This window comes from Pempheris klunzingeri, chromosome 3 (assembly GCF_042242105.1).
Source record: "Pempheris klunzingeri isolate RE-2024b chromosome 3, fPemKlu1.hap1, whole genome shotgun sequence".
Taxonomy (NCBI): Eukaryota; Metazoa; Chordata; class Actinopteri; order Acropomatiformes; family Pempheridae; genus Pempheris; species Pempheris klunzingeri.
The window spans coordinates 3,391,441-3,406,907 of NC_092014.1; the positions used below are offsets into that span (position 1 = coordinate 3,391,441).

The 15,467-nt window shown below is 41.9% G+C and overlaps 1 protein-coding gene across 2 annotated transcripts; it reads left to right on the plus strand.

The window, feature by feature from the left end:
• Positions 1-1,534: 1,534 nt before the first annotated feature.
• On the plus strand, positions 1,535-15,311 carry LOC139199434 (Fc receptor-like protein 5). 2 transcript variants are annotated; one of them, XM_070828505.1, is made up of 14 exons: positions 1,535-1,673; positions 1,772-2,032; positions 3,786-4,040; positions 4,170-4,427; positions 4,601-4,861; positions 4,991-5,248; positions 12,650-12,907; positions 13,081-13,341; positions 13,471-13,728; positions 13,816-13,909; positions 14,299-14,359; positions 14,450-14,619; positions 14,740-14,822; positions 15,111-15,311. In XM_070828505.1, exons 1-13 carry the CDS (start codon positions 1,574-1,576, stop codon positions 14,801-14,803), a joined length of 2,559 nt encoding a protein of 852 aa, XP_070684606.1. In that variant the 5' UTR covers positions 1,535-1,573; the 3' UTR covers positions 14,804-14,822; positions 15,111-15,311. The 2 variants fall into 2 exon arrangements, with proteins under 2 accessions (XP_070684606.1, XP_070684605.1); XM_070828504.1 differs by having other exon boundaries at positions 14,740-15,310.
• Positions 15,312-15,467: the final 156 nt, after the last annotated feature.

Below are 15,467 nucleotides of genomic sequence, written 5' to 3' on the forward strand. Positions count from 1 at the left end.
AGGTGTCCATGGACAAAGCTGCAACAGAGTGACTTACACTCACAGAAGCATCTGTGCCCTCAAAGGCTCTTCAGTGGACATTTCTTCCACATACAGCAGTTCTGGATCTATCACATCAAAACTCTGGTTCAGTCCTGAACGTAGTCGTCAGTGGGTTTATCAGTCACAGCCTGAGGACCTTAGTGAAGACCCCCAGTATGCAGGTCGTGTTCAGGTCCTTGAAACAGAGGGAGGACGCTCCACTCTGAGAATCACTGAGCTGACAGAGAGAGACTCAGCCCAGTATCACTTCAAATTCACAGCAGGAAGCTTTGACTGGAGGAGCAGTTTACCTGGAACAACTCTGACTGTCACAGGTACTGATGAACACAACCTGATGGAGACACACCAACACAGGAGATTTAAACACACCACACATGTTGATAATGATCAACCAGCATGTGTTTGTGTGATTACTGTTGTATAAAGACGTAAATACACTTATCAATGCTCACTATTACTTCTAGGAAATGTAGCTTTGGTGTTGAGGTGTATGTACATCATAATTAATATCTTTTTTTAAAGCCGGTGATAATGTTTTTTCTTGTTTCATATCCAGCTCTGCAGGTGCAGGTGACCACAGCAAGAAATCATCAGCATTATACCGAGGCAGAGCTGAAGTGTCACAGCAGCTGCAGTCCAGCTGGTCGTCTTTCCTTCGTCTGGTTCAAGAATGGACAGAGAATCATGACGGAGGAAACTTCTTCTTATAAAGACAACTTTTATCCTGGAGACAGCTATGTCTGTGCTATGAGAGGACATGAGGATTCCCACTCTCCTCCAGTGTGTGAGTTCTCCACAGTCTTCTACTAACATGACACCATCTAGTGGAGCCTTCTAACTACATGGATATTAAATATGGAGGCTCCGACTGTGACTCCTCAGCAGCTCTGGTTTAAAAATGGTCATATAATTGTTTTATCTTTCAGGTGTCCATGGACAAAGCTGCAACAGAGTGACTTACACTAACAGAAGCATCTGTGCCCTCAAAGGCTCTTCAGTGGACATTTCTTCCACATACAGCAGTTATAGATCGATCACATCAAAACTCTGGTTCAGTCCTGAACGTACATCCCACACAACCCACCACGTCATCAGTGGGTTTATCAGTCACAGCCTGAGGACCTTAGTGAAGACCCCCAGTATGCAGGTCGTGTTCAGGTCCTTGAAACAGAGGGAGGACGCTCCACTCTGAGAATCACTGAGCTGACAGAGAGAGACTCAGCCCAGTATCACTTCAAATTCACAGCAGGAAGCTTTGAGTGGAGGAGCAGTTTACCTGGAACAACTCTGACTGTCACAGGTACTGATGAACACAACCTGATGGAGACACACCAACACATGCATGGCTTTGTGTTTGCGAATGATTATTTTATGATCATTGACATTTTTGTTGTTTTCTCCAGCTCTGCAGGTGCAGGTGACCACAACAACAGATTATCAGCATTATACCGAGGCAGAGCTGAAGTGTCACAGCAGCTGCAGTCCAGCTGGTCGTCTTTCCTTCGTCTGGTTCAAGAATGGACAGAGAATCATGACGGAGGGAACTTCTTCTTATAAAGACAACTTTTATCCTGGAGACGACGTCTCTTGTGCTTTTAAAGGACGTGAGGATTATCGCTCCCCTTCAGTGTGTGAGTTTACTTCACTGAGTAACTAACAAAATAAATCAACGCAACATAACAATATGGGCTTCATCTACTATTAAGCAAATACATGTTTTCTACTTCAGATGCTCCAAGACTTCCCTCTGTGTCAGTGAGTCCCTCTGCTGAGATAGAGGAGGGCAGCTCAGTGACTCTGACCTGCAGCAGTGAAGCTAACCCAGCAGCTACCTACACCTGGTACAAGGAGAACCAGGTACTGCCTGTAGGATCAGCAGGTATTCATCACTTCACCTCTATCAGCTCTGAGGACAGAGGGATCTACTACTGCACGTCTGAGAATCAACTCGGCCAGTTAGGCTCAAAGCCTGTGTTTCTAGACGTCCAGTGTGAGTTTTAAACAGCAACAGTGGGTTCACACACAGGGAACGCATACAGTGGGGCAAAAAAGTATTTAGTCAGCCACCAATTGTGCAAGTTCTCCCACTTAAAAAGATGAGAGAGGCCTGTAATTTTCATCATAGGTACACTTCAACTATGAGACAAAATAGGGGGAAATAATCCAGGAAATCACATTGTAGGATTTTTAATGAATTAATTGGTAAATTCCTCGGTAAAATAAGTATTTGGTCACCTACAAACAAGCAAGATTTCTGGCTCTCACAGACCTGTAACTTCTTCTTTAAGAGGCTCCTCTGTCCTCCACTCGTTACCTGTATTAATGGCACTTGTTTGAACTCGTTATCAGTATAAAAGACACCTGTCCACAACCTCAAACAGTCACACTCCAAACTCCACTATGGCCAAGACCAAAGAGCTGTCAAAGGACACCAGAAACAAAATTGTAGACATGCACCAGGCTGGGAAGACTGAATCTGCAATAGGTAAGCAGCTTGGTGTGAAGAAATCAACTGTGGGAGCAATTATTAGAAAATGGAAGACACACAAGACCACTGATAATCTCCCTCGATCTGGGGCTCCACGCAAGATCTCACCCCGTGGGGTCAAAATGATCACAAGAACGGTGAGCAAAAATCCCAGAACCACACGGGGGGACCTAGTGAATGACCTGCAGAGAGCTGGGACCAAAGTAACAAAGGCTACCATCAGTAACACACTACGCCGCCAGGGACTCAAATCCTGCAGTGCCAGACGTGTCCCCCTGCTTAAGCCAGTACATGTCCAGGCCCGTCTGAAGTTTGCTAGAGAGCATTTGGATGATCCAGAAGAGGATTGGGAGAATGTCATATGGTCAGATGAAACCAAAATAGAACTTTTTGGTAAAAACTCAACTTGTCGTGTTTGGAGGAGAAAGAACGCTGAGTTGCATCCAAAGAACACCATACCTACTGTGAAGCATGGGGGTGGAAACATCATGCTTTGAGGCTGTTTTTCTGCAAAGGGACCAAGACGACTGATCCGTGTAAAGGAAAGAATGAATGGGGCCATGTATCGTGAGATTTTGAGTGAAAACCTCCTTCCATCAGCAAGGGCATTGAAGATGAAACTTGGCTGGGTCTTTCAGCATGACAATGGTCCCAAACACACCGCCTGGGCAACGAAGGAGTGGCTTCGTAAGAAGCATTTCAAGGTCCTGGAGTGGCCTAGCCGGTCTCCAGATCTCAACCCCATAGAAAATCTTTGGAGGGAGTTGAAAGTCCGTGTTGCCCAGCGACAGCCCCAAAACATCACTTCTCTAGAGGAGATCTGCATGAAGGAATGGACCAAAATACCAGCAACAGGGTGTGAAAAGATGAAAACGTTTGACCTCTGTCATTGCCAACAAAGGGTATATAACAAAGTATGGAGATGAACTTTTGTTATTGACCAAATACTTATTTTCCACCATAATTTGCAAATAAATTCTTTAAAAATCAGACAATGTGATTTTCTGGATTTTTTTTTTTTTTTCTCATTTTGTCTCTCATAGTTGAGGTATACATATGATGAAAATTACAGGCCTCTTTCATCTTTTTAAGTGGGAGAACTTGCACAATTGGTGGCTGACTAAATACTTTTTTGCCCCACTGTACGTACATTTCCACACATTTGAAAGATGAACTTATTTACTCACAGTGGAGTATATGTTCAGGCACACATGTGCTAATAGTAATGATTGTCTCTCTGCATATTGTCCTCCAGATGCTCCAAAGCTTCCCTCTGTGTCAGTCTCTGCTGAGATAGAGGAGGGCAGCTCAGTGACTCTGACCTGCAGCAGTGATGCTAACCCAGCAGCTACCTACACCTGGTACAAGGAGGACCAGGTACTGCCTGTAGGATCTGCAGGTATTCATCACTTCACCTCCATCCGCTCTGAGGACAGAGGGATCTACTACTGCAAGTCTGAGAATAAACTCGGCCAGTTAGGCTCAAAGCCTGTGTTTCTAGACGTCCAGTGTGAGTTTTAAACCGCAACAGTGGGTTCACACACAGGGAACGCATACGTACATATCCAGAGTTTTAAACCTGTTCAGGCACACGTGTGCTAATAGTAATGATTGTCTATCTGTGCATATTGTCCTCCAGATGGTCCAAGACTTCCCTCTGTGTCAGTGAGTCCCTCTGCTGAGATAGTGGAGGGCAGCTCAGTCAATCTGACCTGCAGCAGTGAAGCTAACCCAGCAGCTACCTACACCTGGTACAAAGAGGACCAAAAACACATCAGTAAAGAACCACAGCTTGTCCTCACCTCGGTCCAGTCCTCTGACTCTGGAGAATATTACTGCACAGCTAAGAACGAGCTGGGGAGGAGGACATCTGATTGCATCTCTGTTAAAGTGAAATGTGAGAAAAACGCTGTAGAAAGAACAGAAGTCTTAATTCTTAGGTTTCAGTCAAAGGGGTCTTCCTGGGTGTGAATGCTTTCTTAAGCTCCAATAGATGTTTATGGTGAGGTTTTATTCACTGGCATGTGAGGCTGATTTGATATTGAACTTGAGTAAAATCATCTCTTCTAGACCCTCCAAGGACCCCCTCTGTGTCAGTGAGTCCCTCTGGTGAGATAGTGGAGGGCAGCTCAGTGACTCTGACCTGCAGCAGTGATGCTAACCCAGCAGCTACCTACACCTGGTACAAAGAGGACCAGGTACTGCCTGTAAGATCAGCAGGTATTCATCACTTCACCTCCATCCGCTCTGAGGACAGAGGGATCTACTACTGCAAGTCTGAGAATACACTCGGCCAGTTAGGCTCAAAGCCTGTGTTTCTAGACGTCCAGTGTGAGTTTTAAACAGCAACAGTGGGTTCACACACAGGGAACGCATACGTACATATCCAGAGTTTTAAACCTGTTCAGGCACACGTGTGCTAATAGTAATGATTGTCTCTCTGTGCATATTGTCCTCCAGATGGTCCAAGACTTCCCTCTGTGTCAGTGAGTCCCTCTGCTGAGATAGTGGAGGGCAGCTCAGTGACTCTGACCTGCAGCAGTGATGCTAACCCAGCAGCTACCTACACCTGGTACAAAGAGGACCAAAAACACATCAGTACAGAACCACAGCTTGTCCTCACCTCGGTCCAGTCCTCTGACTCTGGAGAATATTACTGCACAGCTGAGAACGAGCTGGGGAGGAGGACATCTGAGCGCATCTCTGTTAAAGTGAAATGTGAGAAAAACGCTGTAGAAAGAACAGAAGTCTTAATTCTTAGGTTTCAGTCAAAGGGGTCTTCCTGGGTATGAATGCTTTCTTAAGCTCCAATAGATGTTTATGGTGAGGTTTTATTCACTGGCATGTGAGGCTGATTTGATAGTTACGTTTACTTTACTTTACTTTTGACTGTTTTGTCATATCACTCCATAGGACCAGTGGGCTGTAACTCAATCAATCAATCAATCTTTAATTCACAACATTAACATTATCTCAAAACATTTTCCATAAAGAGCAGAGTCTAGACCAAACTCTTTAATTAAGAGAGAGACCCAGTGATTCAGGAATTCAAGATGAAGGATTCAAGAATCCCCACATGACTGTAATCAACTGTCTGTGCTTCCTTTTAGATAAAAGATTCTCAATGTTAATGAGAAAAACAGCAGTTGGAATAATCGCTGTTCTCCTGGCTGTCCTAGCCCTCTTTCTACTCCTGTGGATTAGGTGAGCAAATTGGGATTTCACAGATTATTGAAAATTACTTTGTCTAAAACATTTAATAATCTTTTTAAATTAATTCCTCTCCCTAGAAAAAAGCCTGAGGAGCCTGAAGAGAGACCAGACAGAAGGGAACAGGTGAGAATGGTCGTGTATATTATTCTAGTAAAAAAAAGAAAATCCACTCCTGTGCAGTCTCGTCTTGGATGTAATAGATTCCCAGCACATCCTGAAGTTTTATCACTTTCTGCCTGCCGTTGTTTTGGCCTTCACTGACCTGGCTGCAGTCCTCTGCAGGAATCACATGAAAGACCTGCTCATGTAAAATGTGTGTTTGGATTTACCTGATCAGGAACAACCAGAGGAGCAGGATGAGCTTCAATATGCCTCCATCCACTTCTCCAGCGACTACATCAGAGCAGTTCAGCCCCTCCGACACGCCGAGCAACAGGAAGTCGTTGAGTATGCTGCTGTCAAGTTTAAGGCTCCTCCGAGGTGAGCATCACTGCAGGATTAAACTGACATAACTTAAATTATGCATTCAGCTTAAATGATGAACGCTCTGATTTTATGTTTTTGCTATCACAGTTGAAATATGATGGGAATGCGTCTGATTTTTCTGAACCAGAGGTCAAAAAACTGAAGAGGATCCGACTGCGTTGTGCAGCACAGTCACCTAAACCCAGTGATCACAACAGGGATCGCATTTATAGTCGCATATCTCCGTTTCTTTTTAAGATTTGTATTCGATTAGATTCCTTTTATTGTCATTGTAAATAAATACAATGAAATTTAAAAGCACAAAAGTGAAACAGGACCCATAAAAGATATAAAATCAATAAATACTAAAGAATAAATGATATTTCATTCATACTCCACACCCAGTGATCATAAAATAAGGCATTTCAAGCTGATTTTTAAAACAGAGTTCTGCAGGCGGCCCTCTCCAAGAGTGAACCATAAAATGGTGTGCTACCATTTATGGTCCCCAGATACAAATACAAATATTCCCAAATACAAGTATGAACCAGAAAATTAACCTTTAAAGACAAACTATATCTCCGCAGTACTAAATGAGACATAAAACAGGAGGCAAGCTTGTAAATAATATATTTTTTAACCTAATTCCAATATAAGATTTGCTGTTTGAAAGCACATTGAGGGTTTTGGAGAGCAACATGTATTTGGTGATGTGTAGTTTCTTGCAGCTGCCACCAGATGTTGATCAAGAAGCATATTTTTCATTTTTTTACATCTCTTCAGCGTATACGTCTGTTGTTTACAGTTTACTTTCTGTTATTTATCCGCTTCTTGTTACCTAGCTTACATTTTGTACTTATTTTTTATTTAATTAGTTAGGCACTATTTCTTTGCATCCACTTAGACACTCTTTGTATTTGTATTCTGGTAAAATAATTTCCCTCAGGATGAATAAAGTTGATCTTATCTTCTCACCACATTCTTTTTGTCTCTCCTTACATTATCACATTCAATTTTATTTCCTTTATTGTCTATTTGGTCTCAAGTCATTACAACCATATCTTTTAACCTATTAGTATTATTATTAGTAGTAGTATAACCCATCTCTTGCATTTGTTCACATTTTGCGTTAATAATAATTCTGCTCTAAAGCCTTAACCTGTGATGAAAGGTAACAAGCACACATTGCTTCATTTTTAGTGCTCACAAGCAAAACAGGCTAGACGCCATTTTACTGACCGTCATATCCAAAATCACCGTGCAGAGGGACTGCAAGAGTTCAACTTAAATAAAGCCACTGAAAGCTAAAATCAAGTTAAAATCAAACAGGCTTTGTCAGGAGATGAACAGGATGAACAAAATGCTTCTACAGTTGCCCCGAGTGGGTGAGAGGGGGCTGAGATGGTTCGTGACCACAGCTGTCAAAAACACAGTGGTTAAGGTACCGGCTGTGCTGCAAATCATCACATCTATAATTTTTTTTTTAATGCAAAACTTATAAATAGTAATAGACCTTGCTTTAAAGTTTAAAGCATCATATGCAGACTTTATTATTATGTGGTGCATCATTTCATAGTCGTGGTGGTGAGTTTTCAGTGAAAGTGTAAAGTGACTTCTGCAGGAACTTGGTCAAGTTGTTCACTGCTGAGAGGATTAAAGGAACACTTTGTAGAGACTCAAGTTTGCCCTCATTTACAATAAAACTCTTTTAACAGCAAGCCACGAGACTGGTGTCCCATTATGCTAAAAGAATCAAGTCATATTCTTGGCTGTATTCTGGCGTCGGGGTCATCATGCATGGTAATAATGTGATGAGGAAGGAAGTCAGGTTTATTTTAACAGCCTCCTCCTCACTCTCCAGACCACAGAGAAGACACTCCTTCTATATTGTCAGTAGACATGTTTAAGGTGACTTCTGTTTCTTGCTTGTGCACGTTAATTACCTGCATTTGTGCTCTGTTGTCTCCAACAGAGGTGAGAGGAGCAGCTATGGGTTTAACAGCAGCAGCAGCAAGAGGAGTTGTTGTCTTCCTTCTCTCTATGCCAGGTATGTGAGCTCAGAAATCCAAACTAATCTAATTTCAAAATAATCTCAGCACAAAAGTCCACTGATGGACCTTTTTGGAGGATTAAATTAACCATCTTTTTTTGGCCCTTTAATCTAACTGACAGTGAGGCCCTGTTATAATTAAGGATTAACCTGCTGGTTGTTTGGTTTGTTAAAAATTCTGACAACAGAGGGAAATGCCGTCATAATTACTGTTACTCACTCAGAGACTCACAATTACTCGGAGCCCTAAGTGACACCTTCACAATGCTTCTTTTGTCCAACCAATAGAACAAAATTCTATATTATTTATTTATGTCATGTTTTGTGGACAAAAATTGACTTGTAACAAGAGTAACAAGAACAGTATTTCCCTCTAAAATGTGGTGCAGAAGAATTAGAAAGCAGCCTGAAGAGAAAAGAAAAGACATTACACCCTTCACTACATATTAGTGCTACAATCTTTGTCTTGTCTCGTTGGCTCATCGCGGGATGACGCAAGAAATAGATTAGTTTTGTAGAACTATTTGGAATTTGCCCATTTTTCAAGCAGGTTTACAAACAGATGCTCCACAAAATCTTGGAAATCTCGTATGATGTTATGATAGTGTTTGTAGCGTCTGCTGTGCTCTGTGTTACAGTGGTACAGAGTCAGTATGACTGGGGAGTGACCTTCACCTCCACACAGATCTGTGCCCCGAAAGGATCAACGGTGGAGCTACACAGCACCTACAGACACTCGTCCAGAGCAAATGTTGAGAAAACATTATGGTTCACTAAATTGAGTTATGAAACACCTGTGGACCTCAGAGAAGACCCAGAGTACGCAGGTCGTGTGCAGAACAGCTGTTATGAGAAGAGCTGCACTCTGACAATCACAGACCTGAGAGAGAGCGACTCAGCTAAGTACAAGTTCAGGTTCATGACAAACCAACCAAGGAGATGGTATACAAGTTGGAATGGAGTCACTTTGGAAGTCACAGGTAACATTTTCATTGTAATTCATCTTTTGTTCCAGATTTTCAGGATGATAGACATCTGAATCTGAGCGTAATGACTGCTGTGTGTGAACGTTTGGTCACACTTTTGTTGTAAAGGTGATTGTTCACACTCTCTCTCTCTGTTCAAGAGAGTCAGTTCAGTTATTCATCGCTGAGAGAATTGACAGAACAGTTCTTTAGATGCTGAAGCCCACAGACTTTTAAAATAGTGTTGGGGGAGATGGTTCGATATGGAAGATACGGATTCTCTCATTCTGCAAAACAACAAGTAACTCAATGTCTAGGTCATATACTGGCATCCGGTTCACAGTGCATATTAATAATGTGAAGCAGAAGGAAGTCTGGTGGGTTTTTTTTTTAAACTGTCTTCTGCTTCCTGTTCACTGTCCTAACCACAGAGGAGACTTTTTATTTGAATATTTCCTTTACAAATCTTCAAGATCAAGGTGATGGAACTTTGAATGTATGATGAAGAAAAAGGTCCTTGTGGCTTAAATATGAGACGTAGGTCACATACTGGGGGCCGTAGCTGTAGGATTTCTTTTATTTATTTATTTATTTTTTGGGGGGGGCTGGTGTTCAGACAGCTAGGTGTGATGCTGCTGACTGCCTCCACGTAACCGCAGGTGTTGTAACAGCCTACTGACTTCGTGCTTCTCAGTGACAGAAAATTTACATTAAGGTCACGTCATGGCAAATCAGTCGGCTGTGATTGAAGAGCACTCGACCTGACTGAAGGCTCCTCTCTCATTAGTGAAATTATCTTTAAGATATGTTGTTCCCAAGAGGCCAATGTGAAGGCTTTGATACAGTGACTGTGTTTGTGTATTAACATACACTACTCACTAAAAGTCAGGGATATTCAGCTTTCAGGTGAAACTTCAGGATGAACCTAAAATGCATTCTAACCTTTCCAGGTGAACTTAATGTGACCTTCTCTAAACCTTTGAATGCACATGTCCAACTGTTCAGTGTCTCAGTACTTTCTGCACCAGCTGCTGTTCTCTAACAAGAAGCTTAACAGCAACATTCACAACAGGTTTGATCCATGAATCCACCAATACATTTCCTGCTTCAGTTAGAATTGGTATTTAAACAGTCCTCCTCATCCTGCTGTTCACATTCTGACATCATGAGACCAAGACGACACCTAACAGTTGATCAGCAGCACCTCAACACTGGAGGCTTCAAACAGGAAGTCCTCAGACGGAGGTGTTCACTGAGCTTAGAGGGTCACAGAGTGTCATCAGGAGGTTGGAACAGTGATACAGAGACTGGAAGAGTCACAGAAAGGAGAGGAGTGGACGTCCTTTGGCCACATCCCAATTTATTGAGACACTGAAAATGTTTTGTTGTGGTATACCTACCACTGTTGTTAGATTTTCTTTCAATAAATTGTTTAAGATGAATAAAACTACCAGTGCATGCTTCTACTTAAATGTCCTACTTTCATGATATAATATCACTGTAGCATTCACTTTTTACATTTTCCATAAATTTCACCTGAAAGTCGAATATCCCTAACTTTTTGTGAGTAGTGTATGTGTATGAATAGAAATTACATTTCTGTTCCTCCTTCACACACCCAGGTCTACAGGTGTCTCCTCCTGCCTACTGGAATTCAGCCTGGATAACGTGTGACAACAGATGTGTACCTGACAGTGCTTCTTACATCTGGTACAGGAATGGACAGGAAATTCAGGAAAGTCAGAAATATTTTTATTCAAACAACCTTGACCCTGCAGACAGCTACACTTGTGCACTTAAAGGACATGAGGACTTCCACTCTCCTTCAGTGTGTGAGTTTACGCCACAATTTATTATTGTGTTTTAGTCTGTTTAAATCAATGAGATCATAAAAACCTTGGACGGATCTGGTGAATCACTTTGGAAATTTACTGATCATCTGTTTTCGTATCTGTAACTTGTTTTTCTGGCTCCCCTGTCAACCAAGCTGTCAACTTAAGCTCGCATAGTGTTCATTTCTATTATAAAACTGCCCCTCAGACAAAGAATAGACATATAGATGTATGATAACATTAAAAAAGCAGCCAAGCTTCCCTGTGGAAATGACAATGAGAAGGAAAAATATGCCCCGGTTGGGAAAGATTGTGCATTCTTTAACTGACTCATGTTGAACTTATATCCTTCCTACAGGTTCTTATCAGACATAATAATGTTCAAAGAGTTTGTATGCTCTAATTACCCTCTTTGCCTTAAAAATACAATGTTCTTTTAAGTATATATTTTTAAATATGTGCAAACTCAGCACAGACTCAAACAAACGCGCATCAATGCAATGTTTTCAAATTGTTTTATCTTTCAGGTGTCCGTGGACAAAGCTGCAACAGAGTGACTTACACTCACAGAAGCATCTGTGCCTTCAAAGGCTCTTCAGTGGACATTTCTTCCACATACAGCAGTTATGAAACTATCACATCAAAACTCTGGTTCAGTCCTGAACGTAGTCATCAGTGGGTTTATCAGTCACGGCCTGAGGACCTTAGAAAAGACCCCCAGTATGCAGGTCGTGTTCAGGTCCTTGAAACAGAGGGAGGACGCTCCACTCTGAGAATCACTGAGCTGACAGAGAGAGACTCAGCCCAGTATCACTTCAAATTCACAGCAGGAAGCTTTGACTGGAGGAGCAGTTTACCTGGAACAACTCTGACTGTCACAGGTACTGATGAACACAACCTGATAAGGCACCCTTAAAGGGAATTATATACTGTAACTAATGACTTTATGGACCAAAAAATCCTTTATGAATGCTTAATAGATTGACGTTGAACCATCTACATGTCTAAAGGGATTTTTGAGCCACACAGTATGAACCCCTTATACAAGTGCATTGTCAGAAAGTGGTAGAAAAAATCTGACTCTTAGTTAATTCATAATTATGACAAATTGATTGTGTTTTCATGATTTTTGTAGCTTTTGTATGAACCTCTATTCCTACTCTTTCTCTTCTTTTTTGGGTATTAATAATTTTTGCTACTGATGACAAAGTATTTAATTTACAGCTGTTAAGGTTATTGTATGTGTGTGTGATTTTTGTTTTCTCCAGCTCTGCAGGTGCAGGTGACCACAACAACACATCATCAGCTTTATACCGAGGCAGAGCTGAAGTGTAACAGCAGCTGCAGTCCAGCTGGTCGTCTTTCCTTCGTCTGGTTCAAGAATGGACAGAGAATCATGAGGGAGGAAACTTCTTCTTATAAAGACAACTTTGATCCTGGAGACAAGATCTCTTGTGCTTTTAAAGGACGTGAGGATTATCGCTCCCCTTCAGTGTGTGAGTTTACTTCACTGAGTAACTAACAAAATAAATCAACACAACATAACAATATGGGCTTCATCTACTATTAAGCAAATACATGTTTTCTACTTCAGATGGTCCAAGACTTCCCTCTGTGTCAGTGAGTCCCTCTGCTGAGATAGTGGAGGGCAGCTCAGTCAATCTGACCTGCAGCAGTGAAGCTAACCCAGCAGCTACCTACACCTGGTACAAGGAGGACCAAAAACACGTCAGTACAGAACCACAGCTTGTCCTCACCTCGGTCCAGTCCTCTGACTCTGGAGAATATTACTGCACAGCTGAGAACGATCTGGGGACGAGGACATCTGAGCGCATCCCTGTTAAAGTGAAATGTGAGAAAAACGCTGTAGAAAGAACAGAAGTCTTAATTCTTAGGTTTCAGTCAAAGGGGTCTTCCTGGGTATGAATGCTTTCTTAAGCTCCAATAGATGTTTATGGTGAGGTTTTATTCACTGGCATGTGAGGCTGATTTGATAGTGAACTTGAGTAAAATCATCTCTTCTAGACCCTCCAAGGACCCCCTCTGTGTCAGTGAGTCCCTCTGGTGAGATAGTGGAGGGCAGCTCAGTGACTCTGACCTGCAGCAGTGATGCTAACCCAGCAGCTACCTACACCTGGTACAAGGAGGACCAAACACTGTTTCAGGCACCAGAGGGAAGTTATTCCTTCACCTCCATCCGCTCTGAGGACAGCGGGATCTACTACTGCAAGTCTGAGAATAAACTCGGCCAGTTAGGCTCAAAGCCTGTGTTACTAGACGTCCAGTGTGAGTTTTAAACAGCAACAGTGGGTTCACACACAGGGAACGCATACGTACATATCCAGAGTTTTAAACCTGTTCAGGCACACGTGTGCTAATAGTAATGATTGTCTCTCTGTGCATATTGTCCTCCAGATGGTCCAAGACTTCCCTCTGTGTCAGTGAGTCCCTCTGCTGAGATAGTGGAGGGCAGCTCAGTCAATCTGACCTGCAGCAGTGATGCTAACCCAGCAGCTACCTACACCTGGTACAAGGAGGATGAAGACTCACCAACAGCATCAGGACAGATCTTCTCCATCACTGACTTCAGAGCTGAACACAGTGGGAATTATTACTGTGAAGCCTGGAACAAAATAGGACACCACAATAACACCTTACATCTGGCTTTGGCAGGCAAGTTAAATAAAATTACTTTTAAATGCTGTTTTTGTCATGCCATCCTGTAACAGCCTCATTAATTTATCATTCACTATTTCCTAGACACATGGACATTAGCAGCCGCTGGGACAACCGCTGGGACAACCACTGCTGTTGTCCTGGCTGTCATACTCTTCTTCGTCTTTATGCTGGTTAGGTAAGTAGTTTACATGCTTTAACTCATTGTTTATTCAAGTTGAATTATGTTATTATATTCGCTTAAAACTTGGATCTCATATTTCTTTTTAAAAAAAATATAATCATCAGTTCTGCAATCACCAAAGTAATGAACTGGGGACAAATTAGTCCACAGAGGAAAGAAACACGAGATGGGACAATAGTTTAACCAGATTTAAACCACATTTTAGAGGTTAACCTGGAAGGAGGAGGTCTGTGTGTAACCTACAACAGATGCTGAAGTTTCAGCTCGCTGTTGTCATAATTTCTGAAAAGGATAACGGCCAAAACCTAAAAGAGGAGATGTAGATTTTCTTTTCTTAAATCACTGAAAAATAGTCAGTTTGTCTCTTAAATTCTCCCAACCAGAAAAAAGAGGGCGTCCAAGCCGTCGTGTGAGCCTGGACAGAGAGCAGACAGCAGGGAACAGGTGAGGAAGAGGAGTTAAACAATTCTGGTGCAAAAGAAAAGTCCCTGTTTCCACAGTTCACCTTCATGTTCCTCCTTCCTGTTTGCACAGTATCATTTAACCAGTCAGAGACAGCCAGAGGAGCAGGACGACCTTTACTATGCCAGCGTCCAGTTCTCCAAGAACAAACCGGACTGCATCTACTCCAACTGCAGACCAGCAGAGGAAGAGGCCGTCGAGTACACTGTGGTCAGATTTGATAAGAGCAGCACTGCCCCGAGGTGAGCAGCTTCTCTCACAGGAAAATTATCCCGATTTAAGTTACATAAGCTTGAAACAGCTGTAACATTTCATCTCTTACCTGCAGAATTCTCTAATCATTTGCTCCCTTTTACAAACAGGAGTCAGGAGTCAGCGGAGGAGGATTCAACTGCACTGTACAGCACAATCAACAAAACATGCTGACCACAAAGGGAAGTAGTAGTCTAACACTGATTTAATGTATTTGTATTTGTACAAACATACAAAGATTTAAATTTTACAAACTGAAACAGGACATTCAGAAACGTTTAGCTTGTTAATTTTACTTAGAACCAAATAATGTGTAAATGACCTGATGCCTTTTATTGTATATATTAAATGCTTCACTGACGCACCCTTTCCCCGATGTGTAGAAAACCCACTACAATTGATTACGTGAAGGGAATTGATGCCAATAATTTTACATTTATGACGTTTACGACGACGTGATATTACGAACAGTCATTTGTGCTCTCCCTGCAAGCAACACATGCTCTTGACCTTGAAATAACAAGTATGAGTTAAGTATGATAAAGGTGGGGCGCCTTACTTTCATCAACACATTTTATTTCAGCTTAAGTTTAACAGTAGGCATTGTGACAGTTTGTATTATTAACCATTCTATAAAAGCTGTAATCCTCCTGAGGTGGCTGCTGGTGTGCTTTTATTACATTTTTCCCGCAAGTGGTTTAGTTCCTCATCTTATTATATCATTACGGTAGAGAAAACCTCATGAGTAAGTTTCTATAACCAGAAGTTCTTTTTTCCACATCAAAAAGTTGTTTTTAAGTCCTCATTGCACAGGCTGAGTTAAAATGATCACCGAGTC